A 27,963-nucleotide genomic window follows, 5' to 3' on the forward strand; every position below is an offset into this window, starting at 1 on the left:
AAACGCTTCTTTCTCAAGCCAGCTCAGTCTTGAAATTGCTTAGACCCATGCCAGCATCAAGCTATGAAGCCATAAATAAGCTTGTTTATGCCTAGTCTTATGGTTAATAATTACTGCAGTTTGGGTAAACAGCAGTAGTAAACCCCTCTAACAAGTTCTGCCTGGGCTTGCATTGAAGCTCTGCCAGTTCCCCGTATGGATACTAAGAAAGCTCATGAGTTATTTTGATTGTCTCATTCCTTCAAATATTTATTGGTTGAAATCACTTAGTCCTCAGTCATAGCAGACACTGGGGAGCTGATGGTAAATCATACCATCTCTGGTACTTGACTTGGCTGTAAATTTACCGTAGCTGGTAGACTCGAGTTGGCTATAAATTCTTTTTGTGCTCCTAAAGGTTGGCTGGCTGTGGAAAAAAACTACATATGTTGTGCTGCCTTATGTTTACAGATGTGCTGAGAATCAGAGAGCCTTTCTGTGCCTATTTCTCACTTGGCCTTAGTGTGGTAGAGCCCCTTCCAAGTGTTAGGGTTCTCCTGTGCCATCCCCTTAAAAAAAAAACTCCTACATCAACAAATAGTGTAGGTGAAGAGCAACATCAAACGCAGCTTCAATCTCCTCTCCATCAGAATTCCATCGTGGAGCAGCTCTGCATGTGTGTTGGCTTTCTAAAATACTCCATTCCAACTGTGATTTACACCATCTTGATGTCAGTAATGTAAAAATAAATCTCAGCTCTGTGAGATGAGCTCTTACCACCAAATGAATAAATTTCCCACCTCCAAAGAGTGAAATGAGAACAGGTGCTTGGATATATGAATGTATATATTGGCTGGCTTAGAATGAAGTGCACAGTTGGATTAAGACAACCCTTTCCACCGTGCTTCTGATGACAATGTAAGGCTATACAACATTAAGCAGTCAACATCCTAAATCAAATAAAAATTTCCTGTTTTCAGCCTGAAAGGTAATAATTTCACATACAGTTGGTTGTTGAAAATGCATTTTCTGTGAAAGAGAGGAAATTTCTATGGTTTGTCCTATGCGATGTTATTAATATCAAATGAAGGTCCTTACATACTTCTAATCCCATTCTCCTGTGCTGTGATTGGGTTCCCTCTGCCCCAGTCTCCCTCCAGGCACTAGCTGCTGATCTGCAAACAGCCCTGCGAGGGACAGCCTGAAGCTTCTCAGTGCTGGCAAATCGGCCTCTAATCTGCAAATGGGGACTGTGAGTGGAAGCTGGCATCCAAAACGTGTCTGAGGGAGAGTCAGCTAATCAATTGCATTTGGACTTTATCATGCTGTATCCATGCCTGCTTTTTATAGCTAAGCAGTGAGCAAGGCTTGGGACTGACATTGCCCTTTTGGACCTCAGAAAACTTTGAACTCAATTTCAGGTGACACTCGAAGGGAGAAATCCATATTCTGGGGTGGGAGTAGCCTGTCCTTTAGCGTAAGTGGGTCTGTCAATGAGGAGAGGATGAATATTGTTCCCCGGTGCTTGATCCTCTCGTCGCTGCACCCTGTGTGACTTTCCCTGGTCCATTATGGCCATAATGGTGTCACCTCTTGCCCCTGCTTACTGAGACTACATATGTGTATAAATGACTGCAGTTGTGGATGGTGTCACAGCTTGTATGCCAGGGGTTGTCTTTACCTACTTCAGTGAGTCCTTCGAAAATGTATAATCTGGCTCAGCAGCGAGATTATATGCCATGAACCATTTCTTCAGGGAGTCCATCTTAAACTCATTTTAGGCTAACACAGCCAGACCCGTATATTACAGAAAGGGGCAGCTAACCCTTTAGATCTGCTAAGTGTGATTGAAACACATTACTCACTTTCTCACTACCTGGACAGTTTTATCCAAGAAAACAATTGTTGGGAGGAAAAATCTCGCTATGCAGACAGTCATAGAGCAGTGTTAATGATCCAGAAGGTTTCTTTACCCTGACTTCAAATCAGAGCCAGCTGCTAGAGGGAAAAGCACAGGAAATTAACTGTTCCAGGGTACGCTAAGATCTTTTTTCAAGTCAGACAAATTTTGCCATAGGACATGAAAGTATTAACAATATTGGCGGCATTGGTACAAACCTGAGTATTGATTCTGTGTCAATAAAGTGGTTTTTTTCTTGATGATAAGACCATGCAATGTATCTCCTCTGTCTGCTGTGAAGCTGACAGCATTTTGGCAGGAGCAAGCCCCTGGGGAAAGCAAGCAGAGTGCATAAAAGTCCGTTCATTTGTTAAAAAAGCCCCACACATTAACTAAAGCCTCACTGGTGCTGGGAAGGGAGGCTGTAAGAAGTGAGGGTCAAATTAAATATTAATCAGAGGGCTGTTGATACCATCCATAGTCTAATATAGCTGGCATAATGGAAATGAGAGATGCCTTCTGATATCAAAATACCAGTGGAAGTTCTCTGTGACCAAGAACAGGGAATAATAGTCTTTTCCTTTCTCTTTCGATATACTTCAAAACCTGTTCTAATCCTAATTCAGCAAAGTATTTTTGGTTATTTGATGGGTTTTTAAACAGTTCAGGTTTTCTCTAGACTGAAAAAGATGCTTGCTAGTGGGTACCATTTCAGATGACCAGTACAACTGAGAAAAGCTGCTGGAGGACAGCAAAGTCCCCAGCACAGCAGAGAGGCAGGAGCATGGTGTGCAACCCCCCAGATTACCATTGCACGGGTGTGGGAGGATCCTGCCCCTTCCCATTCTTCCCATATAGGCTGTAAAGATTTTGATTCAGTTCAGAGCCACCAGCCAGCATCTGACTATGGGGAGGAGGGGAAAAGAAGGTGAAATATTTTTTATTTGAAAACACTTGTGAGAGTCGCTCTTTCTTCATTGCCTTTCTCACTGCTTGCCTGCTTGAACATCAAGAATAACTTGCTCTTGGAGGAGGCAATCCTCTCTCCTTGTGCATTCACAATTGTGTAAGAAGCATCTCCAGCTGCTTTTCTGCTGTTGGTTGCTTCTGTCTTACTTTACCCTGAGAAGGCTCAACACTAGTACCAGTCAAATAGGAGAAAGCATGACATCGTCATGACGTGGCTCTTTGTCTTTTGGTCTTGATATTAATGAAACAACCTTTCTGCTTAAAAATGAAAACACTAATTATTTTCCTTTTTAAAATACATATATATATTTATATCTTGTATTAGATTTGTCACATTATCACACATTGATCCTGTGAACGGGAAAAAAAACCCCAGCCATCAAACTGCCCAGCTGATAAAACCAAACTGATAAAACAGGCTTGTTCTACACAATATGAACAGAAAGGAGATTTTTATATTTTGGGGTGAAATAATATGGCATAATTAAAATAAAAATGCCTAGAAAGAAAAATAGAAGTGTTTTTTAGATAAAAAATCATGTTAATAATGTTTCCCCCATGCAGAAAAAAAAATATTTTGTGTTTGAGTCTGATATTGCAGGAGCTGATACCACTGATCAGCTCATTCATTTCAGCAAGGCTCTCTGGAAAGCTCTGCTGGCGGGATAAATATGGATTGATAGCATTCATGAAGGTGCTTTGGCACTTTGTTGCCAGGAAACGGTAATAAAAATATAGGGATGCCAGCTTGATGATAGGGATGCAGAGTGGCAGCATTAATCTCATGCTTTGCAGACATGAGATCTCTATTGTTTGCAAACATTAATGCCTGCACAGGCTGGCAGAAATTTCGGAAGGTCGTTTCACTAGTGGTTTTGTAGAAATGCAAAATGTTAGAAAAGCTTAAGCTAACAACAGCGTCACGTTAGAGCTCTGAAGAACATCCTCTACCCCATAGAATACAGTTTTATGCAATATTATACTTGTGCATAAAGTGTTTGTGCTTTTTAGGTAAGGAGGATATAACTAAGATAACTCATCTCTGTGAGGATCAGGGAACATCAGTTTTTATCATTAGCTAATAAGTGGAGAGATGCTCATATTTTTACTGAAAAAAGCAAAGAACAAACCTGGTAAATTAAGATGGGGGTTTTCTAGATAGACTTGCCTGTGAGCAGAATTAAGAGCAGACCTTTGCTAAGTCCCAAGGGTGAGGATGCAGTGGTCAGGATTTTACCTGAATTTGAGGGCTTTTATTTTTTGTTTATTGCGTGCAATATTTCCTAGTATTCACTCAGTAGGAAAGACATATGATTCATATTTGTGCATTCAAAAACTGGAGGAGTTTTTTAATGGTTTGTCCTATATAGGACACTTTATGTTGTCCTGCTGACTTTTGAGGTATTAGCATCAGTTCCTAGTACGGCTAATAAAATCTTGTAAAGTTTTATGATTCTATTTCTTTGGTTTTTGCCATTCCTTCAGAATAATTTGTTCAAATATGTGTTTAAATAGGAATATAGTGAAATATAGCAAAGACTTCAGAGAAGTTGAGAGATTTTTAATTTTTTTTTTAAGCAACAGCTATTTTTCACTCTGACTGATCACTTGTAATTAGACAGAAATTTCTAAGATGGGGAAAAGCGAGGGAAATCTCAGTGCCCTTGAGCACTGCTGGTCTCTCATACAAGAGACTTCTTGCACATCAGGGGCCTGATGATAATGAAAGTCCGAGCCTGCTTTTAGTCCTTCTGTTCTTTAATCTTCAAGAAAAGCTATCTTAGTGTATATGGCTGTTCTAAAATGACTCCATATGTGTCTTATAAATGCTCAGTGGAAAGTATAGCTCAGCTGAAACAACATTAGGATGAGGATGTAGGCTGCACGTCTCCTTTCCATTAACAGTGCCCATCACCTCGGAAAGCTTGCTTGTCTTCCAGTAGCCAGATTGCCATTTATGTGTCTTCAATTGCAATCATCCTGAAAGCAGCAAACCTGTATCTTTTTCTTAATTATTAAAATAGCACTTCTTGAGAAATGTTTCAATTCATCGTAATAGTCAAAACTTCCCATGATGGAAAGTGATGCAGAACTCCTGAGCACTGCTCTAGGGTCACATGTGGAGAAGCTGTTTTGTACAATCGCTTTGGAAATTAGATACTGTGATATGACATTTCCTTTTAGCAATCTTGGGAAGCTCTTCCAGTGCTGATAGCAATCTTCTCCAAAGGAAAAAAGTGCACTAACCTCTGGTAAATATATCTCTTGAGAGAAGCAAAAACAATCTTGTGAAAGATATTACCTGACTTATAAAGGAAGGAGCCTTGGTAAATGCACCTATCTTTTCAACATTTCCAGCTGATGGGATGTGAAAATGGGGAGATTAAAGAGGCAGAGCTCGTTCATCTGAGGGGAGCTTCTGAGAGAGGACAAAGCAGAACAAGAGAGCCCCGAAGCACTCTGTTTGCCTTTGTGTTAAAGGCCTCCTCTGAATGGATTCAGTGAGAAAGAGAGATATGAGATGGTTCCCTGGAAGACCTACAGCCCTGTGAAACAAGATGTAATGGATCCAACTGCTTCTCTCTAATGGCAAGTGCCTATTGACCTGCTTTTAGGAAGATGCCTTGTTGCAATAAGGACACGGACTCCGTGGATGGTGTACCGAAGACCTTTATTGTCCGTGAGCCTAAGTCTTTTATATCTTTTCTCAGTTACACGCGGAATGCACGCGCTTAATCATCTAATTCAATTGGTAGCAATATACTGTACACGCACCTTAAACTTCATTTGGATTGGTTATAGATTTGTAGTTATCTTGACTATTTTTGCCTTTGGTATTTACTTATCTTGTTCTAATTGTTGGGTTTTTTTTTTTTTTGTTATTGAGCAAGTGGTGTTCAAGGACATAGCTCAAATTCTTCAATATCAGACAGCTGTGCTGCACTCTCTGTTCCCACAATGCCTTTCCTGAACAAGATGAACTCTGAGCTTGCACTGGCTTGGTGGTGGGTAGACACCTGGAAGATGTCCATGATGGAGCAACCAAGCAAGGTACCCTTAGTCAAAGAGATGTCATCTGGGATTCTGTTAGTTGACAGATGATGTAGGGCTACATTACAAACGTAGTGGCTGAAAATTATGATCTGTGTTTGGCCTGCAAGAACCCTCACTGTCCAGGGCTGTTTCTCCTTTGCTATCAGTGTGCAGGAATACACTGATTACCACTGCTTTTCCATATAGGATTAACAACTTGTCTTCTGACTATATGCTGTTATGAGGTGTTTCATTTCAGCCGTTGAACAATAAATACACCTTAAAATTGCACTGACTTAAATTTCAGGGCTTTGTTGATTTACTATACTCAATTTCATACATGAGCAGGTTGGGTTTTGTTTAGAGGCAGGGCCCATTTCTCTGTGGCGTGCCAGATTTGGCTGGTATATGAGATAAAACGCATGCATGACATTATCTTGTTAGACTTTTGCTCCTCTTTAAGCAGTGGAAGGATTAAATGAGGCGATGGAGGGGGCTGTTCCTTGGTTTTCTAATGTGACATACACTGAGCTCTGACTGTGCTCCTTCCATCACGTCCATGTGACCCAGGTGTTGGGCTGTGAGCATATGGTTCATAAAACCTTTGTTCTTAAATCCTCTGTTCTTACATGCTTATTGACTTATTGTGTGACCATGTGCATCTCCTTTCCCTCCTTTTCCCCATCCTCTTTTACCTATCTTCCCTATTCAGGCTGCAAATTCCTGGCACGGAAAGAGCTACACTACAGTATATCTGCTACCACAGGCTTTCTAGCTTGACTGAATGGGTATTCCAGACATTTTCTATAGCAATATAAATTGTTATTGCCAATAATAATATTGCCATATTTATCCCAAGGCAAGGAGGGGAAACATAAATTCTCTCCAGCAATGCTTATCATCTGACAGTATGTGTACAACAATATCTCATGTAAATTTTCTAAATATGCCATCATCATTATAGCAGCAATAATGCTTCTCACAGGCAACGTAAATGCTATCAGGTTTTTTTAAATGCAGTCAAGTATCAGTGAAATACTGTATTAGTGTTTTATGTGTTTATACTCACAATTTTGTGCCAATGAGAAAGTGACAGTACTCTAAATAATTGTAATACTGGTTATACCTCATATCAAATATGGGAAACTGTATCAGTTGAAATACTTAGCAAAAATGCAGTTGTATCTTAGTTTTTCTTCTATTTTGAATTCTAGCGAAGAGCAGCGACTTTTTAATGTAATCATTATATGGCAGATCAGCAGTGTTTTTGGTGCTTTTTTTTTCTGGATCAGTAATTCAGCAATTGAAACTCAACTGGCCCCTCTCCAAGGAAGTCCTTTCAACTGTGGTTTTAAAACAGATGATTCTCCTCCCTGTAGCTCGTGCAGGAGGACGTGCACGATCTCAGCGTGCTGCCTTTGACCAGCAACATTAGATCTGTTAGTGAGACATTGCTAAGCAGAAAAGTAGACACTTGAAATGAAAAGCAGTTTCAGGTCTTCTTCACTCTTCTTTTCCATCATGGTACAATTTATCTCCATGCCTGGGTTTGTTTTTTGGGTTTGTTTTTTGTTTTTTTTTGTTTTTTTTTTTTTTTAAGGAGAAATAGTGGCCACTAGAGGGATAATAGGTTACGAATTTGTTTGGGACATGCATGCTTTTTATAGATGTATTCAGTTACTGACACATAAAACCTGTTTTTCTTGTTCTGGTTTGTGTGATCTTAATCTACTTTTATCTCACTGAAGAAACACAATGAAGTAAGAATGAGAAGCGGTAGTTTTATTAAAATACTTCACTTGGCTTGATTTGAGTGTAAATTGAAGCGAGCATTGCCTAATGCCCTTTGTGGATATTATTAAAAAAGAAATAATGTTGCAAGTTGAAAGATGACTTAATAATAAACAAGTAATTTCTTATTACTAAGGGTTGTTTCTGAAAGGAACTAGGACTAGGTAACACTGGCAAGTTGGAAGAAAAAAATTTTTCTGATGGTGTTTAGTTTCTTGCTAAATTCTCCCCAAAACACTTTTTAAAATATACACCACTATCCAAATCTGGGATTTTTTTTTGAGTGGGCTGTTCAACGACCTTGTCTGAACATCTCTTCTGCTCATGAACAGTGTATCAAATATTTTTTGCATCCCTGAATGGAGTCATCTAAAGCTGCCTGCTAAGAGCCGTGTTTTGAGTGTGTGTCACCGGCTTAGTACCCTGGCATGCCGTGAAGGGATGTCCTCTTCGTCGAGAATGCTCTGCAGGTGGAACAACACTGATGGGGATTTTGGAGAGCAGACCAACTCTACCCGTCCAGCTGCCTTTCAAAAGAGGCCAAATCCTGCAGTTCTTATTCATTATTCAGGCAAAATGGGCCTTTGAAGCCGATGAGGAAGCTTATTTTATCTTTTGGACAACAAAAGTGGAGTCAGTTCAATAGCTCTCCAGGGAATGGACAGGAATTGCAGGGAGGGATGTAAGCAGTGGGCTTCTTGTGATGTTCCCCCAATGGACTGAATCCTCCCTTGTCCACCAAGCTGTGCAGAAACACAGCTTGTATTCACCAGTCAGTTATTCTTCTTGCATCAGTGCTTCCCATGGGCTCCTTTATTCAGCAGGAGCCCGCCTGCCCTCCCTAGCCCCAGGTAGCAAGCTCTTATCGCACCTTTGCTTGTTTGCTATTTCTTTTCTCGCTGTCTCGCTTGCCCTTTGAAATTCACTAGCACGCTGGGTGGTAGACTTGGCTTACTAGCCTGATTAGAAAGAAGGTTATGTTTATTTTCATGAGTGACTATCAGAAAAATGACTTTCCAGACTGACTAAATATTTCATTCCAGTCGAGAGGAATCTGTAGATCCTTTGAAGACGTGTATGTCACCTTTCAAGTACCTCTTAAAATAGTTTTCTTATGGATATTACCATATTCAGTGGCTCAGACCTACACCGTCTCTTTCCCTGGGGACTGCAGATAAAGCCTTATCTTATTAAGAAGGCTGACCCATACTCCAGTCTGTTTTTCCACTGATACTAATCTTAATGTTAAATACAACAAGATTTCACATAGAAGCAGTGTATTAGGACATAAATGTGCTCTGTACTAATGCAGAGTAATGTCTTTATTTCTCTCCAAATTTGGCTTGTCCAAATCCTGTGTTTTCTCAGGGAATATTATTCCAAAAATATATTTGTCTGCTTTTCCCTGTAGATCTTGATCAAATTGCGCTGAAGTCAGTAAAGGATTTCTCAATGATTTTCAGTGTTTTACCTTTGGCTTTGTTTTCCCAGGCTCTTCTTATTTTGTTCCAAGCTTGGCTACAACACTAACCTTCATTTCAATTGGAAATGCAATAACTGCTAAAAATCAGGGATCAAACGGAGTGTAAAATACATGCAGTAATACTTTTTGTGCTGACAACTTTCCAGTGTCCAGCCTCAAGTGGTCATTCATTATGAGGTGCCCTAAACCCACAGTATAAATTGCTCACTAATTCCCAGCCTGAACCTCTCTAGGCAAAGGAAAAGGGGCTTTCTGTCACAAGAAGGAACAGAAATAATATTGGAAATACAGAAAGAAAGGTTAATTATTATTCTTTTCTTATATGCCATCAACCAAACCTTCTCTGACCTTCAGGAAAGCTTCTCATGCGTTTTAATTTCTTACACGCAACTCATGGCCTCACTATGCAGCCTGATGTCCTCCAAGGTGTATACCTGAAGGACACTTTCCTGTCTTAAACCTAAATATTCTGACAGCAACCGTAGCTGAATTCCTGGGTTTAACATGCCAGACAGATGCCCTTCACAGCCTTTATCTCTTGCTTGGTGAGGATGTCAGCATCAGCATAATCTGTTTTACTTCTCTAGATACAGAATCAAGAAGCAGTTCTTACTGATGAACTCTTTGGTCCCTCCAGCACTGTGGCTTGTTGTGATGGTTTAGCCCAAATCACCACACAGTTTCTCGCTCACTCTCCCCCTCCCCAGGGGGATGGGGGAGAGAATTGGGAAGGAAGGAGAACTCGTTGGTTGAGATGAAGACAATTTACTCAAATAAAAGGGAAAACTACAATAATAACAGAATATAAGGATATTAAAAAATATACAAAGTGAACAATATGTGTTTTCTCACCACCCGATGTCCCAATGACCAATACAGCCCGTCCCGAGCAGCGATCACGGAAACAAAACCGAGCAGCAAGCAAAGGAGCAAAAGGGAGCCAGCAAGGTAGGGGGAACAATGCCAGCAAAAACAAGCAGGAAGGATGGATGCCAGGAAGGCAGATACCCACCCTCGCCTGCCCCCACTTATATACTGAGCATGACATTTATGGCATGGAAGACTCTCTTTGGCCAGTTTGGATCAATTATGCTGTCTGTCTTTCTCCCAGCCTCCTGCATCTGCAAATTAGCGAGACTTGGAAAGCAGGACGGTGTCCTTGGTCTCATTCACAACAACTGGTATCATCAGGGTGTTTATGAACATTCTTCACACACAAAATCCAAAACATACCAGCTACTGAGAGGAAAAATTAACTCCATCCCTGCCAAAACCAGGACACTTGTTAAGGTATGGCATGGCTGGGGATGAGATATGGCAACAGGTAGGTGCTCAATCTTGTGTCTCACTGGAAAGTCTGAAAAAGAGACTTCTCTGGAAGCCCTAAACCTCCTTCATCTTTAATGCCAATAAAGGTGATAAAAGGGGTCCAGGAGTAAGGAGTAAGGGGGAACTGCCTGTGTTTTAAAAATCCTGGAGTAAATGGCAGTGCTGTACACAAGGAATTTCATTGGCCTCGTGGATAAAACTACATACTACTGGCATACCATGCTGGTTTTCTTTAATGATGGGGGGCTACGGTGGCAGCTTCTGTAAGAAGCTGCTAGTTGTTGTTCTGCTTTGTTCAGTGGACTCAGCTGGGCCCAGAGCGGACCCGCTGCTGGCCGAGGCCAAGCCAATTGGTAGCAGAATGTTCCCTGATAATGCCTCTGCGATAACATATTTAAGAAGGGGGAAGACAGTAAAAAAAAAGAAAGGAAGAAGATGTGAAGAAGCTGAAGTGGGGGCAGAGAGGGGGAGACGCAAGCCTTGTGGGCCTTGCAGCTCTCACCCTCTGGCCTCCTGCCAGGTGGCCGACTAGGCCCAACTCGTCCCAGCCCGGCTGCAAGAAGTGGAGAGGAGATGAGATGCAAAGAGAACCTGAGAGGCATCTGCCTGAGCTGATTGTGAAGAATTTCTTGTGGGAGGAATGGCTGCAGACGCCAAGGTCAGTGAAGAAGGAGGGGGAGGAGTAATGTGGCTCCTGGCCAAGATTCCCCTGCAGCCTGTGGTGAGGACCATGGTGGAGCAGGCTGTCCCCCTGCAGCCCATGGAGGTCCATGGAGGAGCAGAGATCCACCTGCGGCCCGTGGAGGACCCCATGCTGGGATCCTGAAGGAGGCTGTGGCCCGTGGAGGACCTGCGCTGGGGCAGCTGTTCCAGAGGGACTGCATCCCATGGGAAAACAACCCGTACTAGAGCAGTTCATGAAGGACTGCAGCCTGTGGGAAGGACCGCATGCTGGAGCAGAGGAGGAATGCGAGGAGTTCTTCCCTGGAGGAGGAAGGAGCGGCATAAAGCAACGTGTGATGAGCTGACTGTAACCTCCATTCCCTCTTCCCCCCTGTGCCGCTTGGAGAGGGGAAGGAGGTAGAGATAATTGAACATAAAGTTAAGCCTGGGAAGAGGGAAGGGTGGGGGGAAGTTACTTTGTTCTCTTTCTCGTTATCCTGCTTTGGTTTTAATAATAAAGAAATAGTTTTCCTCAAGTCGAGTCTGTTTGCCCATAACGGTAACTTTAAGGATCTCTCCCTGTTCTTATCTCAAATCTTGAGGCTTTTGTTTCTTAAATTATCTCTGCCTGTTCCCTCAGAGGGCGGGGGGAGTGAGAGAGAGACTTTGTAGCTTGGTCGTGAGTGGGGCTAAACTATGACACATACCCAAGAACTTGGCCCTGACAGAGCCTCAAACTATATGGCTATTCTTGATCCCAAGTAGTGACATGCTGATGTGTTGTGTAAATCCCAGGGTGCTGTTGAGAGAACATCTCCAAACACGGCACTGCACTAATTCATTAAACATTATTAGCAAGCAGCTTGCTTGCTTGCTTATCAAGCCCTGTCATATTACCTTTTGGACATAACAGATCGCCTCTGTGTTAATTGAATATACACCAAAAAAACAGAGCAAATGAGCGATCTCAGAGGCTGCCATTGTCCGTGAATTGTAAATAATAAGAACTCGATAAGGAAAAAATATCAGAACATCTCCCTATTATATTTAATAAAGAAACAACAAATTGCTACATTTTTGGATGGTTGTGAAAAATAATAAGTTGAACAATAGATGATCTCATTTCTCTTTACAACTGTGCAGAAATTAAATATCAACTACAGCCACTTATTCTTCATTTCCACTTCTCTGTACCATACTTTTCCTTGTCAGGCTCCTTAACTGAAAGTGAAGCAGGAGGAGGGACAAAACCAACCTAAGAAGCCAACAACATGTTTAAAATGCTAGAGCATACTCTGTGAAACTCATGAGTGCTCTTCGTAATGAGAAAAGTTTCTGTGTAGGCCAAACTTCTACTGTGCAAAGCCATCTCCCATTTATATTTTAAAATAGAAATTAAGTGGCTGTGTTTTCATGGATAAAGTTCAAGGTGACAATCGTGTGTCAAAGGAGAAAGTCATCTCCTATATAATATAAGCAAATATAAGCAGTGCATTTGTTTCTCTGTTGTTACAGACCTTATTTGCTTATTCCCACATGAAGTATGTTTAAAATGCTTTGAAACTGAGTAGAGGTGGAAAGCACAGAAAAAAAGAAAATCAGGTTGCAGAAGAATTAATTAAGCACTTAGCAGTAAATCAAAGCAGCAGAGAGTCAGGCTGGTGACTATGTGGTTCAGTTCTAACTAAGCTTTGGGTAAAGCTGTTCTGGTTCAGTTCTGGATCAAGCCTGACACAACAACTTGAAAATGATCATGTGTACCCAGTGATTTGAATCTTTGCTTGATTAATGCCCCCAGATGATCAAACTCAAGGGCTATTTACAAACTGTTGCTTCTTTTGTGTGGTCCAGCAAATGACAGGAAGCTTTTAGTGTGGACTTTGGTGTTTCCTCATCTTGCCACAGCTGCACCGCGACAGCTTCTCAGGTCCCTCTGCGGTGGGGCAAGGAGCTGTATCTGCTTCCCCTTCCCAATGTGAGAGCTGCTATTGCTATAAACGCTTTTCACCCTCGTGGCTCAGATGAAGATCTGTGTAAGTGGATGCCAGTCAGGACACCCTGCAACCCAGCTAGCCATCTCCCTATATCCTCTGACCAGGAATTTGGAGAATCCCAGCACATCTGCTGTCTGCACTATAAACTGGCTCCACCTCCACCATCTCCTATACAAACCTCTTGTGATGCAGCTTCCAAACATTTGTGATGGGCACAGGGCTTGCCGGGAAGGGATGTGCCTCGAAAGATGGGCAGCGTTCATCAACTACAACATCCAGCTGCCAACGTTCATCGGCCAAGCGCCGGAGGAATGGTCACATTCTTGTTTATATTATCACCATTATAACTGTGAAGGTTGACAAGAGGGCTGGATGCAGATGAAAATGGTCCTGCTGACATTTAGTTTAAGCTAATTTCCCAGATTGCGGCAAGCACAGTGCTGGCACACAGCCTGGCACAGCAGTGATCACTGCCACTACTGCCAGAGGCACTGAGTCTTGCCATGTCTTCTGCAATTACTGCTGCTGCTTTCCTGAAGCCACTGCTGAGGATGGTGCTGGCAGTGCCAGCTCCAGGTGACCCTCCTGGGCTGGCCAAAATTCATTACTCCCACCCTGAACCACTGGCAGCACCCTGGCAGGGGGACTGGCTACATGTCCATGGCATTTCATTAAAAAGAAAAAGGTAAAGGGGGAAACACTGAAGCCTGGCACTGGTGGTAGCTCATTAAAACCACACAGCTCCCAGGGAGATCTTCAAGCTGACAGCTTGATGCTTATTTACTTGAAACTGCATGCTAAGACCTGCTGGAAAAGGGATAATTCTCCTTGTTTAGTGTGGATTCACACAGCACTTCGTTTAATTCTTAATAGAGTGAAATCTTTCATTTTTCAGCCCTCAGGCATCTCTGGACCTTCCATTGGGAATCTATAGTGAAGCCTTGCCACTCACTGGGGATAGTGGAGAGGCACTCATCCTCTTTGAGAAGTTATCAACAGCAAGCTCCTCCATCTGAATACAAGTGTGAGTTCAAACTGGAGATGTACAGCTGCATTTTGTGCAAAGTGGGTATGAATATAGACCCGAAACTTGGCCTGGGAATGAGCTCAGGAAAGCAAATTGTGTATATGGATTTAAAGGACCATGTTTGTGTGCTGCAGAGGCCTGGGAATGAGCAATGCTATTTATTCTTTGTGATTTTGACAGATTGGAAATTGGAGCAGCCCTGCGAGGAGGACAATTCTCGTGTCTGAGATAAAGGAGTTCACAACACGTCTTGGTGGAGACAGCAGAAATGACATCTGACTCTGCATGGCACATCAGCAAGCATTTTCCCCAAAGGATTCCCAGGAGTGAAGAGAAGGATAACTTTCCTGATTGATTGATCCATGACAAGATAATACCTTCTCCCAAATATTGGCCATGGAGGACCCCCTTAATCTCTGCAGCAGCAAGTGTTGAGCTTTCTGCATCAAATTAGCAAAAACTGATTTGCTAATTAGCAAACTGAACCAGGGCTGATGGCGAGCTCTGGCCCGACAGCAAGTTCCATGGGATGGGGAGATGCCCGTTCATCTGTCCCCTCCGTTGTCTGCCAACTGGAAGAGTATCTCAGCACGCTCAGGTAGAGGTCCTCGTCCATGTCTCATATTTCAAAACCGCGATGGGAAAAGAGGATGATAGCAGGTAAGATGTAACCATTGGCCGAGTCACTGATTCCTGCCCTGACAAGCTGTTTGGGTATGAACACAAAGAATGGCAACCAGTCATCCTTACAGGGAAGTGTGTATTAAAAGGACCTGAATGAAAGACACTGCACCCCTCATTGTTAGTAAGGTCCAGCCTGTCATCTCCGGGGCTTGGGACCTGTTTTGCAAGTCCAGGAAACAAGGCTATGTGCCTGAAGGCATTTCTGACCGAGCAGGTCCATTGCAAGAGATTAATTAGGAGCAAGAAGGAAGTGCAGCAGACGGTGGTCAGGAGTGAGTCAGGTGCAGCACCACTTATCTGCTTACCAGCAAGCCAGAGACTCACAGAAAGTCCAGAGATGCCACTTCTGAGTTCGAGTGTTATTTCTACTGCAGGTGGAACTGGGTTTCCCAGCTCTGAGTGAAGTGTAGCAGGGAGGCTCTTTGTCATAAAGCAAGGAAAAACCTTGGAAATGCTTCGTTAACCGTATCTGGATTGTGTGTTTATTAGACACTTATACCAAAAGAGTAGAGGAGTATTTGGGGATGCATGTTCTTTGGGTTTGGTTTGGATTTGGGTTTACAAACTTTGCTGGGTGTTTCTGAATTTAAAATATTTAGTGTTTAGAAACTGACAGCTGTAGTTTCCAGCAGATTTTTTAAGGAAAGGGGGTTGAGGCGCTTGGTGTGGGTATGTATATTTACAGACCTTTATATTTGCTTTTTTTAGATTGATATCTACAACCTGTGACCTATGTATGGAAGTCTCAAAAATATCCCTTTCTGACAAATCTTGTAGAAGTTGGGCTGAGAACAGAGTGACTTCCCTACAGCCTCAATTCTTCAAACATCTGCTGAGCAACTTAATTACAGGACTCAGCCCTAAGAAAGCAACCTTCCTCCTGGATCCTCCTCTTGTAAAACTTGCTTGTTCCTTACTGAAATTGCAGGAGATCTTACATGTGGTGTGTGATAAATTGATGTGGCTGAACCGATAAGAATTTCAAGCAAAATATTAACTCATTGCTGAACCAAAGGGCAGAATAGAGAGGTACCTGGAGGCAGAAATGGGTCAAAGGCACCTCTGCTGCCTATGGATCTGTGTTAAAGCCAGGCAAATAGTGCTGATGCTGAGTGTGTCTAACTTGAGCAATATTTAACCAAGTCCTGCTTAGTTTTACTGAACGGACTAATTTATCCCACTTTCCTGTGACCTCCAGTCCATGATAGTTTTTGCAGAAACTTCTCCCAGCTCTTTTCTCTTACCCTTGGGGTTTGTCTTAGCATCACAAACTCTATCTCCCTCCTTGCACTCTTTCCCCTTTGCTTGTCCTCTCACATCACTGAAAATTTCAGGAAAAAGCCTTCTTATGAATCCACTACTTTCTTTTCCATTTCCAAACCTTCAGTATAGTTTTTGATTTCTAACTCTCAGTCCAGAGGTCCTGTCTGGCTGTTGAAAGGCTTCTGAATCTCCAGCAATGTGCTCTTCTCTCTCTCTGTCTGTATATTGTTCCTTCCTCCTTCTTTCCTATTACCAGCCCTATATTTCTTTGTCCCTTCTTCTTTTTTAAGCTGCTGCACCAATGATTTTCTAACCCTTTGCCCCAGAGCCCCTCTTGTTCTCATCCCTCCTCTTCTCTTCCTTGAGCAAATCAAACCCATAATAGTTTCTCTTTTGCTATAGAGCCACTCCATGGACCTGATCTCTCTCTTCAGACATCACCTCCTCTCTCAGTTGATCTGATGCACTGCTGGGGACATAACTTTTGTGGATTCTTTCTTGATCCTTTCCTTTCTCCACCCTATGGCATCTCTTTTTGCCTTGGTTCTCAGCTGTGTTTCCATGTCTGGTGGGCTTCCACCCCATCTCCTTTGACTGCCTCCAGCAGTCAGTCATCCTCCAGCAGTCAGCAGTCTTCTGTCCTGGCTTGCTGTGTTCCTCTGACACTCCTCCTAGTGCTTCCCTACACCTTTGGGGTGCAAATGTGGCATCCTTCTGTCTCTTACTTTCCCTTCTTCGCTCTTCTCCTTTGCCTGGGTCACTTCATTCATCTACATGATCTCAGTTGCCACTGATGCTATCATCACTCATCAGCTGATGTTTTTACTGTCAGTCCCCCTTCCTCATTCCTTTCCCTTTTTGGAGACAATCCATTGTTAGTAGGAGTCACTGCTAAGGATGAGGTCTGAAAAGGTCTGAGACCTTCTGCTGTGTTTTGGCAACTGTTTTTTTGACTTGTCGAGCTGGTAACGTCCTAATGACTTGAACGCAACTGTGTTTGTATAGCATTTTAAGTAGTGTCTCCATCCTGGATGTGGTTTCCAGGCACTGAAAACTCAAAAAAACCTAAAAATATTTATTATTTACAATAATATTACTTATCCTGGTTTTTTTTTTTTTTATGTTGTCTTCTTCACATTTACTTCTCACAAGCCAGATGCCCTGCTGTGGCTGGTTGCTCCCCAGTGGAGGACATGCCCAGCTGGTGCCGGTGGAGTGGTTATCCCATGCCGTGGCACCAGCACTGTGGCCATTTCTGAGACCTTGTTAGGGTTTTTCATTACTTAAGCATGGCCTCAGGCTTGTCCAGGCTCCAGCTGTTTCTCTGAAGGCAGTGGAGATGGCAGCGTTTCCTGTGGGAGCTCTGCTGCCAGCTTTGGTGTAGGTTTGGTGCGAGGTTTCCAGCTCCTGGTGCAGGATGGGAGGACTGCATCCTGGGACGGGACGGGTCCCCTCCTGGGACAGAGGCTCACCCATGCTGTCTGGCCTCGCAACATCTTGGGCGTGCCATATAGACACCCAGACTGAGTTTCTGCAAACACAGATGAAGGCATGGCTCTCCATCATACACCACACCTTAATGTACATTTGAATTTACACTTCTTTTTTCTTCTGCTTTTCTCCAAACTGACCACAATCAGCATTTTCTTGTTACATGCAAAAGATGGAGTCAGTGCTGACACCTATTGGGAGAGCTGCTGTAGACCCTGTTATAAGCAGTAGACTCATGGAATGGTTTGAGTTGGAAGGGACCTTGAAGGTCATCTAGTTCCAGCCTCCCTGCAGAGACACCTTCCACTAGACCTGGTCACTCAGAGCCCCATCCAACCTGGTCTTGAATGTTTCCAGGGGTAGGGCATCAACAACTTCTCTGGGCAACTTGTGCTGGTGCCTCATCACTTCTTCCTTATGTCTAATCTAAATAAGAAGGACGTGGACCACTTGGAGCGGGTCCAGAGGAGGGCCGCAAAGATGACCAGAGGGCTGGACCACCTCTCCTGTGAGGACAGGCTGAGAGAGTTGGGGCTGTTCAGCCTGGAGAAGAGGAGGCTCCGGGAAGACCTTATAGTGATCTTCTAGTACCTAAAGGGGGCCTAAAAGAAAGACAGGGAGAAACTCTTCAGCAGGGCCTGTTGCGATAGGATGAAGAGTAATGATTTTAAAATAAAGATGGGTAGATTCAGGCTGGACGTAAGGAAATATTTTTTTACAGTGAAGGTGGTGGAACCTTCACTGTAAGGTTCCAGAGAGGTGGTGGATGCCCCATCCCTGGGAACATTCAAGGTCAGGTTGGATGAAGCTCTGAGCAACCTGATCTCGTTGGAGATGTCCCTGCTTCTTGCAGGGGGGTTGGACTGGATCACCTTGAAAGGTCCCTTCCAACCCTAATGATTCTATGATTCTGATTCTATAAATCTACCCTCTTCCAGTTTAAAGCCATTATATATGGATATATGTAGATACATGTAGATATGTATGGAAATACATATATCTATATATCTATATATCTATCTCTGTCCCCCCATATATAGGTATATATAGGTGTATATATATGTAGAAGTGTGTATGTAGGGAGAGATATATATGGAGAGTATGTATGGTGTATATATATAGGTAGATAGACACCTCTATCTACAACTGTCTCTCTGTTTCTCCCTATATATAATGAGGTGATATGTATTTATAGAGGGGTGTATGTATATATATTGTATATATGTATATATAGGCATATACACACACCTCCCTATAAATATAAAAATATATATACATACCGCGTGGAACGGCCCTGTGAAACCCACAGACACCCACCCACGGTAACTGTCGCTGTCCCCGTACACCTCCTCCCCCTGCCCTTCTTCTCTTCTTCCCCCTCCTCGCCGCGCCGCGGCCGGAGGAGCAACGCCTTGCGACGTTGTTTGTCCCTGCACTGCCCCCATAGCCGCCCGCTGGGGAAGGGTGCCGCGGGGGTTGCCATAGCGACGTGGCCTAGGCCTGCAGGGCGGCCTGCGCTCGGCCCCGGCGGGCGGGCGGGGCGCGGGTCGGCGGCGAGGGTCAGGTTGGGCGGGGCTGAGTCAAGCCGACGGCGGCTGGAGCAGGCCCAGGCCCAGGCCCAGGCCCCAGCGGCGATGAGCCATGGCTTCGGTGAAGGTGGCCGTGCGAGTGCGGCCCATGAACCGCAGGTGAGTGCGGTCCGGCGGCAGGGTCGCTCCGGCCTTTCCCGCGCCTCGCTCCTGAGGGGCAGTGCGGCCCCGGGCGCGGCGATGCAGCCCCTGAGCCGCCGCCAGTCGCGGAGCTGACGCAGAGGGTGCGTGAAACTTCGTGTCCCGCCTGTGCGGGCGGTGACAGCCGTTCCTGCGGTGGGGGCTGTGGGGGACCTCTGTTTCAGGGGTTGCGTGGCGCCCGGCTGAGCGGCTCTGCCCGGCAGGTGCGGCCCTCCTTCCCAGCCAGCTGGGAGGGAGTTTCCCCCTTGTGCTGGAAGGTGTGGGGCCTGTCCTGGGAAGTTCACTCTGTCCTACTGTTAAGCGTAAGGTTTGTCTGATCCTTTTATAATGAGAAAAAGGTTATTTTGGTGAAGATGGGAAACTATTGAAAGGCAAGGGCTTACCAAGGGTGTACAACCAGGCTTCTAAAATGTGAAAGAAAGCTACTTCTTTGTTTCATCTACAAACTGCAACCTGTTCTACCTACTTGAGAGATTCTTGCCTAGTTAATTTGTAACATCAGCTTTTGTGGAGGAGCCATTATTGTAAAACATATTAGTTGGCTACTTAAGTTCAAAGAATAAAAGAGGCAATCGGCAGTCTGCCCCATTTACTATATCGAGAAAAGTTTATCACTCACTTCTTGACATGTGTCAAGAAAATAAACACTGTTTTCTTTGGTGAACTAAGTTAGTAATATGCACGTTGGAGTTAATTTTTAATGATATAATTTAAGATCCATATGTAGAAAATTATCAGATTCTACTGACAGTGCTCTTACTTCTTCCCTTGTTCTGAAATGATGTAGCTAGTTAAAAAGAAAGGTTTTAAAAGCATAGGCAGCCAATCAGGCTCCCAGCCTTCCTCTCACTTGATCTGATTCAGATATTTAGAAAAAATAATTTGCTGAGTTCTGAAAGTCAGTCAATATCTTGTCATTTTCAGTGAAGGAAAAACAAACCCTGTGAAAATAAAGTTGATGCAGGTTGGAAGGGGAAAATATTGCAGGTTTCAGGTAATTTAGTTTAGGCAGTTTGATGGAGCTGAGTGGTTAGAGGTCAGGGTTAGTGAATAATCTTGTCACACCCTCCTGCTTCCCCCCACTATGTACTACATCCTACATGTTTAACCATATGGTTCTTAGAAATTTTAAAAATAATTCTATATATACACTTCACTTTTCCTTTGAGAATCTCTGACAACAGGTAGCATAGGTCTTTAAAGTCTTGATAAGACTTGTGATTTGTAGTGTTTTAGTAGCACAGAGATGTCTTGTTTGTGGACTAGAATCGTGATCTGCTAAGAGACAAAAGAGGGAAAAGGAAATCATATGGCAGAAGGGAAAAGGGCTGGTAATTATGGTAGGCAGTGGAAACACCAACTGAAAAAGTGTGCATAAAAGTTTGCAAGTGTGGTGGCAAAAGAATATTACAGACAATGACGCTGGACCTTGTGTCTAGAATGCACATGGGAAGGTAACTTGTATGGGGCTGGATCAGAGCATACTAGAAAATGGTGAAAATTGTAGTATGATGGAAAAGAAAGAGCCTGAGAGCAGGGCAGGCAGAGGCCTAGTGTGATCAACATCGTCTTTGACACTGTGTACTGAGTGGCAATGAGTAGGCTGTGGATAGACACTTATTTTGAAAACTAGGGTCTGACTATGGAAATAAGAAAACTGTGAAGAGCCATCCAGTTCAAGCAGTTAAAACCTTGCTATTTATGGGATGGTGCTTGAAGTTTATAAAACATTATCAAGAAGCTGGAGTCAGTGTCATGGGATGTTGCTTCTAAGTCTTGATTTTTCAGAGGCATGGCTCCTGTTCCCTGTGGCACCCAGTACTGCTGCCTGGGAGCAGTGCTGGGGTTGGTGGTGCTCCTTTTCTTCAGTCACTGCTGGACTTGTGTGCTGTAAAACTGAGATCCTAAGCCTTAGAGGATTCAATGGCTTTTCTTATTGCTATAGTGAAGGCATGGCAAACCATAAGCCAGGAGTACTAATCATATTTTGCTTGTATTTGTTTCCCCTGTATGTGTCTTCTCTCAGCTGTACTCCCTTCCCCTTTATGGGTTGCTGCAGTGTTTTGGGGATGAAGGGCCTTTCTGCCAGTTCAAAGGAACTTTCCCAATCAAGTGTTCATTCTGTGGCACTTATCTTCAAAATCTTTAACATGATACCATATAGAGTTAAACTTAATTTTGTGTGTGCCTCTAGATTTACTTTGGTTTGTTCAAAGCTAAATCATATAATGCAGTTTTATTTCATGAGTCATTTTTAATTAGAGAAGACAGAGTTAATGAATGGCTGTTGTGAAGATTCGCGCATTATGGAGCGGTTGCACTGTGTGGTGTCATAGCACTGCTAATTGTGTAATAAATCATGAACATGGATCTTGGAATGCATCATGTGATAGGGAGGGGGTTATTGTTTAAGGATTACATGATGTTCCATTGCTTAGATGGCAAACTTCAGTCTTTTTTTTTCCTTCTGCTGTGATTTATTTTTAGTCTTCTCATTCTCTGGCTTGACCTGGAAGGAATTTGTTCATTTCAGGGACCTTGTCAAAGTCCTTTACTATTCTTCTTGAAGTAGGTAACATCTCAAATTCTGTTACACAGAGGTTACACTAGAGGTTTTTGGCTATAACTCTGGATAATGTAATAAAAATGATGTCTAATGGCTTTACAGTTACTGCTTTGAAACCAGTTGTGAGGGTGTTCTTAAAAAGTTCAGTTACTTGGTGAGTCTCCATCTATCCTTTGCTTTCCCTCATTCAGTACTGAATTGTAATGACAGCCTTTCAGTCTGTGCTTGTATTTTAATGTTTCTGTAAAGTGGCTAAGAACCTGCCAGCTGGCAGAAGACTAGGTTTTTTTTTCAGTGAGTAGAAATCTGCAGGGAGGTGAGTTTGAGTAGTTGATGTATTTTGCTCTGGCAAGTTAATGGTTTTGGTCACCATTATTTCTAAGGTTCATTTTCCAAAATAGTCACTAGAAGCATTCATTTATTGTCTTATATTTGGAGGACTTAACTGGAGAATCCTGTATTTGGTCCCACAAAATGCAGTTTCTCATCAAGATCCTGTTGTTTCTCAGAAAGGGCAAATGTATGGGATTATAGAGAAGTGTAATAGGCTTCAAGGCACTTTTCTGTTCACTTACTGAACTAACTTTGGGTTACTGGTTACTAGTCACTGTCTTCTGCATAGTGAGATATCTGGGATCCTGTTAAGCCTAACCTAATTCTGACTGTCTGTTTTGTATTATGTATGGCATCTGCACGTTTAAATATATACTTTGCTTTATGTCTGTTTGGAGTCTTAAAAGAAGAATGAGGGAGTAATCTTTTCTTACTTTGATTTTATGTCACATTTTCTCTGCATGAAAACTGGAATTAAGTTAATATTCAGGGAAACCACTTTTATACTTTTTTGGTCAGTTAAATAAAACCATCTAAAGTATGCTAAATAAGAAAAAATGTCTTGATATTGAATAAAGGAAATATCAACTTGATTCTTTCAGATACTGTCACTAATTCTTGTGCTTCTCAATTCTATGCCTGATAGCTCAGTTTGGCATTTAAGTAATGAAGCAATGGAAGAAAACAAGCTTTTCTGATTTTTAACCATTTTAATATCTTTATTTCGTTTATATAAACTAATTATTGTATTTAAGTGGTTGAACAAACCAAACAAGGGTCATATACTGTCTTTACCTGCAGAAGATGCAGCTGACATCAGAATGTGGCTTTGCACTACTGTAAGTTCTTCTTCCCTGTGCTTATCCAGTGGTCTCAGTGTTTTAAAATGTCTGTTTAAATGAGCTGTGTAGGCTTTCCCACAGCTTTGTTCTTATTTCTAATATGATGAAATAGAAATTTAATTTAATTTTTAAATGATCAATTTTTAACCCTGCATGCACACACTCCTTAGATTTGCTCTCCAAACAGAAGTGACTGATGGGGGTGGCAGAAATGCCAGTTAGTGCCTGTAGTGTGCTCTATGTGATTATGCACTCATTTGCAATTACTGCATGAAGATTAACAGCTTTTATGTTTAATAGTGGGGAGATAGAGAAAATATGTTTCATGGCTTAAAGAAGGCTTTTGTGTGACTCTGAGATTTGTTTGGATTAAAAGCTATGCCCAGTTGATACTTTAATCCAGAGATACATTCTGCGCAATTATTCATTAGATGTAAGGCTGGCCCTCTTGGTTTTACATTAGTACACCTCTCAGTTATGCTTGTAAGTCTTGTTTCATTTTACAAGGAATATCTGACTAGAGTTGTTTTTTTTGTAGCAGCAAAAAGAGACAAACAAGTAAACAGGGAAGAGCCAGCTGAAATCTTAATCTTGATTCTGAATGTTTACCTACCTACAGGTAGATAGGAGCTTACTGGGAGTACGACAGTTATAATTAACTATCTATGTTTTTTAGAATTGAGAAGAGAAGGAAAATAAATACATGGAGAATATATTATATAATTTCCAGTGCAGGGAAGAGGGGAATGAATTGGTGTTTTGTGATGAACTGCTGTGTCTAAAATATAGGTTACAGTGTATGGTTTTCACTTTCATGAATTTATAAAGATGGAGCGTTTTGACAAAATATGTATAACATCAACATAACATAGGTAGAGTGAGAAAAGATGGAGTGATTACAAGCAAGAACTCCCGTAGTTAAATATTATATTTGTCCTTGAAGTGCATGGTGAAATTTTTGCTGCATCTGTTTCTGAGCACTTGTTGTTGGTTGTTGCTCTTGAGAGGATCCAGAGTGATAGCAGAAGCATAACTGAGGCTTAAGTATGTCCAAGTGTTGCAATGCTGTCCCTTTTTAAATTACAGTACCAGTCAGGATAAGCCATTTATCAGCAAGCTGAGTTTGTTATTTCTTATGTGGTCTTTGAACTTCCATTTTAATAATAGTGCTTGTGATTTGATTTACAATCCTCTACTATTTCTCTACTATAAAAATAAGTTGAAAGACCTGTAAGGATAGGTTAAGCTCTAGTGTGCCTAGGTGAGTGTGCTTCTCTCTTGCTTCTGTCTTTATTTGTGGGTGAGTCCAAATTCAATAAAGATCTACTTTGATGTTGAGTTGGCAAGATAAACTTACTGTTACGAATGTGGCTTTTTCACCTTACTGTATTTTGTGTCCAAAACCTTGAACCCACTTAATGACCTCCGTCAGATTTTTCATTTGGGAAAGTGTTCGGAGTAGGTAGACTTCTCTCCCTGAAAGTAACCTGTGCATCTGTATGTGTGTGTGTGTGTGTATATATATATATATAAAATTACCTTCAGCAGCAGCGTACTACTTTTGTTGTTAGCGTTGGACCAGCATATAAAGATGTAGGCTCTGATCTGAGTTCTTGGATCATGTGAAGTTGATACTAAGAGAACTTGAAGTCTGAAATTAAAAGTATGTTTGGTTTTGTAAGGTAGGTGAAGAAACAGTTTTATTTTCTATTTATTATCTCTCACTTCTTCAAGAGAAGCAAACAGTAGTAACAGTTTTTGTTCTTCCACATGGTCATGCTTACCTCCTCAGGACAGGTCCCTTAATACGGGGAGGACAAGAGGGGTGAGCATCAGCATGAGAATGTACAAATCGTCGTCTCTCCTTAATAATCACTACTTTTTAACTGACCTGAGTGAAGGTGTGCTTAATGGATGCGTTATGGTTGGCAATGGCTTGATGATACCCAGTGAGTATGGCCAGGTTCTCAAGTGAGGTTAAGAGCAGCGGGCTGCTTCGTTCATTTAGCCTTGGCAGCTCAGCACAGTGAGGCTGCCAATCGTGAAAAAGCACAAAAATCTGGTACTCATTCAGTTGTGAGAAAGAAGTGTAGAATATGATCTGTGTTTCCCTATAGGTGAAATGATTGTTGTATAGCCATGTTACCTGGTTGTTTAAGGTGTAGGACTTTGAGAGAGAGGAAAGGAGAGGTGGGTAGGACACATAGGTAGGCCTATTCTGAAGAGGCTGTTAGTCCCTGGTTTTGATGGTATCTAACTAGTGCTAGGGAGGGCTCCACTTGTTACATGCGTTGAACGTGTGTTCTTCGGGCACAGATACTAACAATAAATTGTGATGTAAACGTTTGTAATTATATAAAAATACCCTCAAAGGTGATAAAAGTCTCAGTGATGGCAGTTTTTGGCTGTTGTTACTGCCATCTGTAGTTTTGTAATGAATATCCAATTGAGCTAGCAGTGTTTGTTGGGAAACATAGGTGCTGCGTATTGTGAGGCTCCTTTAAATGGAATCTCTGAGGATCGTATGTTTGAGAAAGGGATGTAGAAAGCTGTGTTATAAGGCTGCAAGCAGGCCATTTGAAAATTGAGGAAAGGCTGGAAAACTTGCTGTTGAAGCAAATCAAATGGAAATTACAGCTTGTCCACAGCAGAGTGTTGACTCAAACATGTAAGAACTAGGAAAAAAAAAATAAAGAAGAGCATAGTGGGCTTACAGAAAAGTCTTGGTTGTCAGTAGCAAGAATAAGTAAGAGGTGATGGAAGTCTTATAATCAATATAGTAGCATAGGAGATGGTTGGTTTTTAAGATTTAAGGGTTTCTTTTTGGCATAAGGACAATAAGTTGTAGATAAATAGTTCAGGCCTGGTTATGTAGGAATGGAAGAAGCAGCAGCCACAAGGTGGGGGGAAACCAAGGTTATTTTACTCAGTAGTTTAAGGAGAACATTGCAGATTTAAAGCAGAACAGTCACTCTCCTGAAAAATTTAAATTTCAAATAATCTGGCCGTATGTTTCCTAAGGGGTGGTAAAATGCAGTATTGGACAGCTGTGTTAAGGAGCGGGGTCTAATGGGAGTATGGCCTTTGCTAAAGTGAGAAGTTAAAGCCAAATAGAGAAGCCAACTCTAAGAATGATAGTTGGTTGGGAATTTGGATGCCACAAATCAGGATAGTCTAGAAAAACTTGTTGGACTTTCCATAGGCTTTTCCACAATGGCAAATGTCAGCAGTGCTGAAGCAAGCTGAAACTTAGGGGTACAAACAATAGAGAACGGCAGCACTCTCTGGTCATTTGTTTCTCTAGAGTTTCTCACCTGTGCTAAAGTACATGGTCTTTGAACATCAGTGGCTTGTTTTCCTCTTCTTTCTATGCTCTTTGTGGTTAATCTTTGAAGTTTTTCTGCTTAGAACAAATCAATTTGAGTTTAGGAGTGTCGTACAATCACAGTGCAGTTCTTGCTTGCAAATATATTGAAGAGCCAAACACTGAAGCTGTAGTCAGTTCTTCCCCCAGCAAGCCCCTCGGTCACTGTCTCTTAAAGTCTTGTTTCTGGAACCTCACTAGCTGAAGTATGTTAGAAAAGATCAACAAAAATGACAGGAATCATAGATTCAAAAAATATCAAGCCAAATGTGTCCTCCATGTGTTATAGCTACTGACATAGATTAGGAGATGCAAATCTAGAAATATTTGCAGGGCTTAAATGTTGAAAAGGGTAATTAATATTTACTTATGGCTCCTTCATAATATCTTGGGAGTAATGGAATGCAGCTAATAATGGATCAGCTTAAAGTATATATTAGACATTACTGCTGATGAGATAGTACAGGCTGTGGAAGAGTCTCCTGAGGGGAATGAAAGCCCAGGCAGTTGGGAAGAGCTGATTCCTTTGAAGAAAGTCATTACAGGAAATGATCTTTCTTGAATATGAAGGTGTGACTAGACCTGGGTGACTTTTAAGTAGCCCCTGTGCTTGCTGTTCTGCCTCCAGCTTCCTCTGCGGTGGTTTTTGCTTGACTTTATGCATAGCCAGTTTATTCTCTGTCCTGTGTACTCTTAACAACGGGATCTTGCCATTTTCTTGTGACAAACAAGATTTATCAGGGAAGGAGAGTCCCAAGTGCAGGGTTTTATCCTTCTGTTGGTGAGCAGCAAAACTAGAGCAGACTTGACTGCTGCGGAAGGAGCTCTAAAGAGTTTCAGCAAAATACTGGGTTCCCATTAACTGAAAAGTTAATGGCTTGGACTAACAGTTAAGCTTGTACACTTGGGAGTTTGGGAAGCCTACATATAGCCTCTGTTTACGTGTGCTTATTTTTCTGTCCTTTTTGGTGCTTTAATGCAAATGCTTCAAAAGTTTTTCAAGCTTATGAGATTTGTTACAATTGCTACCTTGTTTCATCTGTCCCCCTCCCTAGCTTTGACAAACAAAGACCTTCCAGTGCTAGCTGGGTCGGAGCACAGCGGCCATGTGGGCTCGTGTTGGGTAAATGTATTTAAACTGGCCTCGTTTACAGTTTTTAATCCCCAAAACTTTATGATCTTAAAAACACCCAGTTTTAGAATCTACACGTTATATCACTGAAATGATGAACAATAAAATACTTTCAAACTCTGCTTTTTGTTGAGAGCTCCCTGAGACCAGCAGAGAAAAACATAATGAGTCTCTGTATTGTAGCTTTCCTGATGAAAGGAAATGAGAGAAAGGTGACTCTGTTGGTTTCTCAGACTTTTTTTTTTATTTGAAATTGAGACCAGTTTTGAAATAAGTGGGATTAGCATTCATCTGTTTTAACCTTACTGAGCTCTTGGACTTGAAGGCTTTCAGAAGTCTGAGTGAAAGGCAGGTATTGTTGGTAAGAACAGCTGACTGAATTGAAGACTG

General features: G+C 42.2%; 1 protein-coding gene across 3 annotated transcripts in view; it reads left to right on the forward strand.

The window, feature by feature from the left end:
• The first annotated feature begins 19,142 nt into the window (after nucleotides 1–19,142).
• Nucleotides 19,143–27,963, forward strand: part of KIF16B (kinesin family member 16B) — a 153,945-nt gene continuing 145,124 nt past the window's right edge. For all 3 annotated transcript variants that reach the window (XM_086745326.1, XM_086745328.1, XM_086745329.1), the window contains exon 1: nucleotides 19,143–19,294. In XM_086745326.1, coding sequence (XP_086601452.1) covers nucleotides 19,248–19,294 — 47 coding nt within the window. In that variant the 5' untranslated portion in view covers nucleotides 19,143–19,247. The remainder of the gene's footprint in view (nucleotides 19,295–27,963) is intronic.

This window comes from Chlamydotis macqueenii, chromosome 3 (genome assembly GCF_036417535.1).
Source record: "Chlamydotis macqueenii isolate bChlMac1 chromosome 3, bChlMac1.mat, whole genome shotgun sequence".
In the NCBI taxonomy this organism is placed as follows: domain Eukaryota; kingdom Metazoa; phylum Chordata; class Aves; order Otidiformes; family Otididae; genus Chlamydotis; species Chlamydotis macqueenii.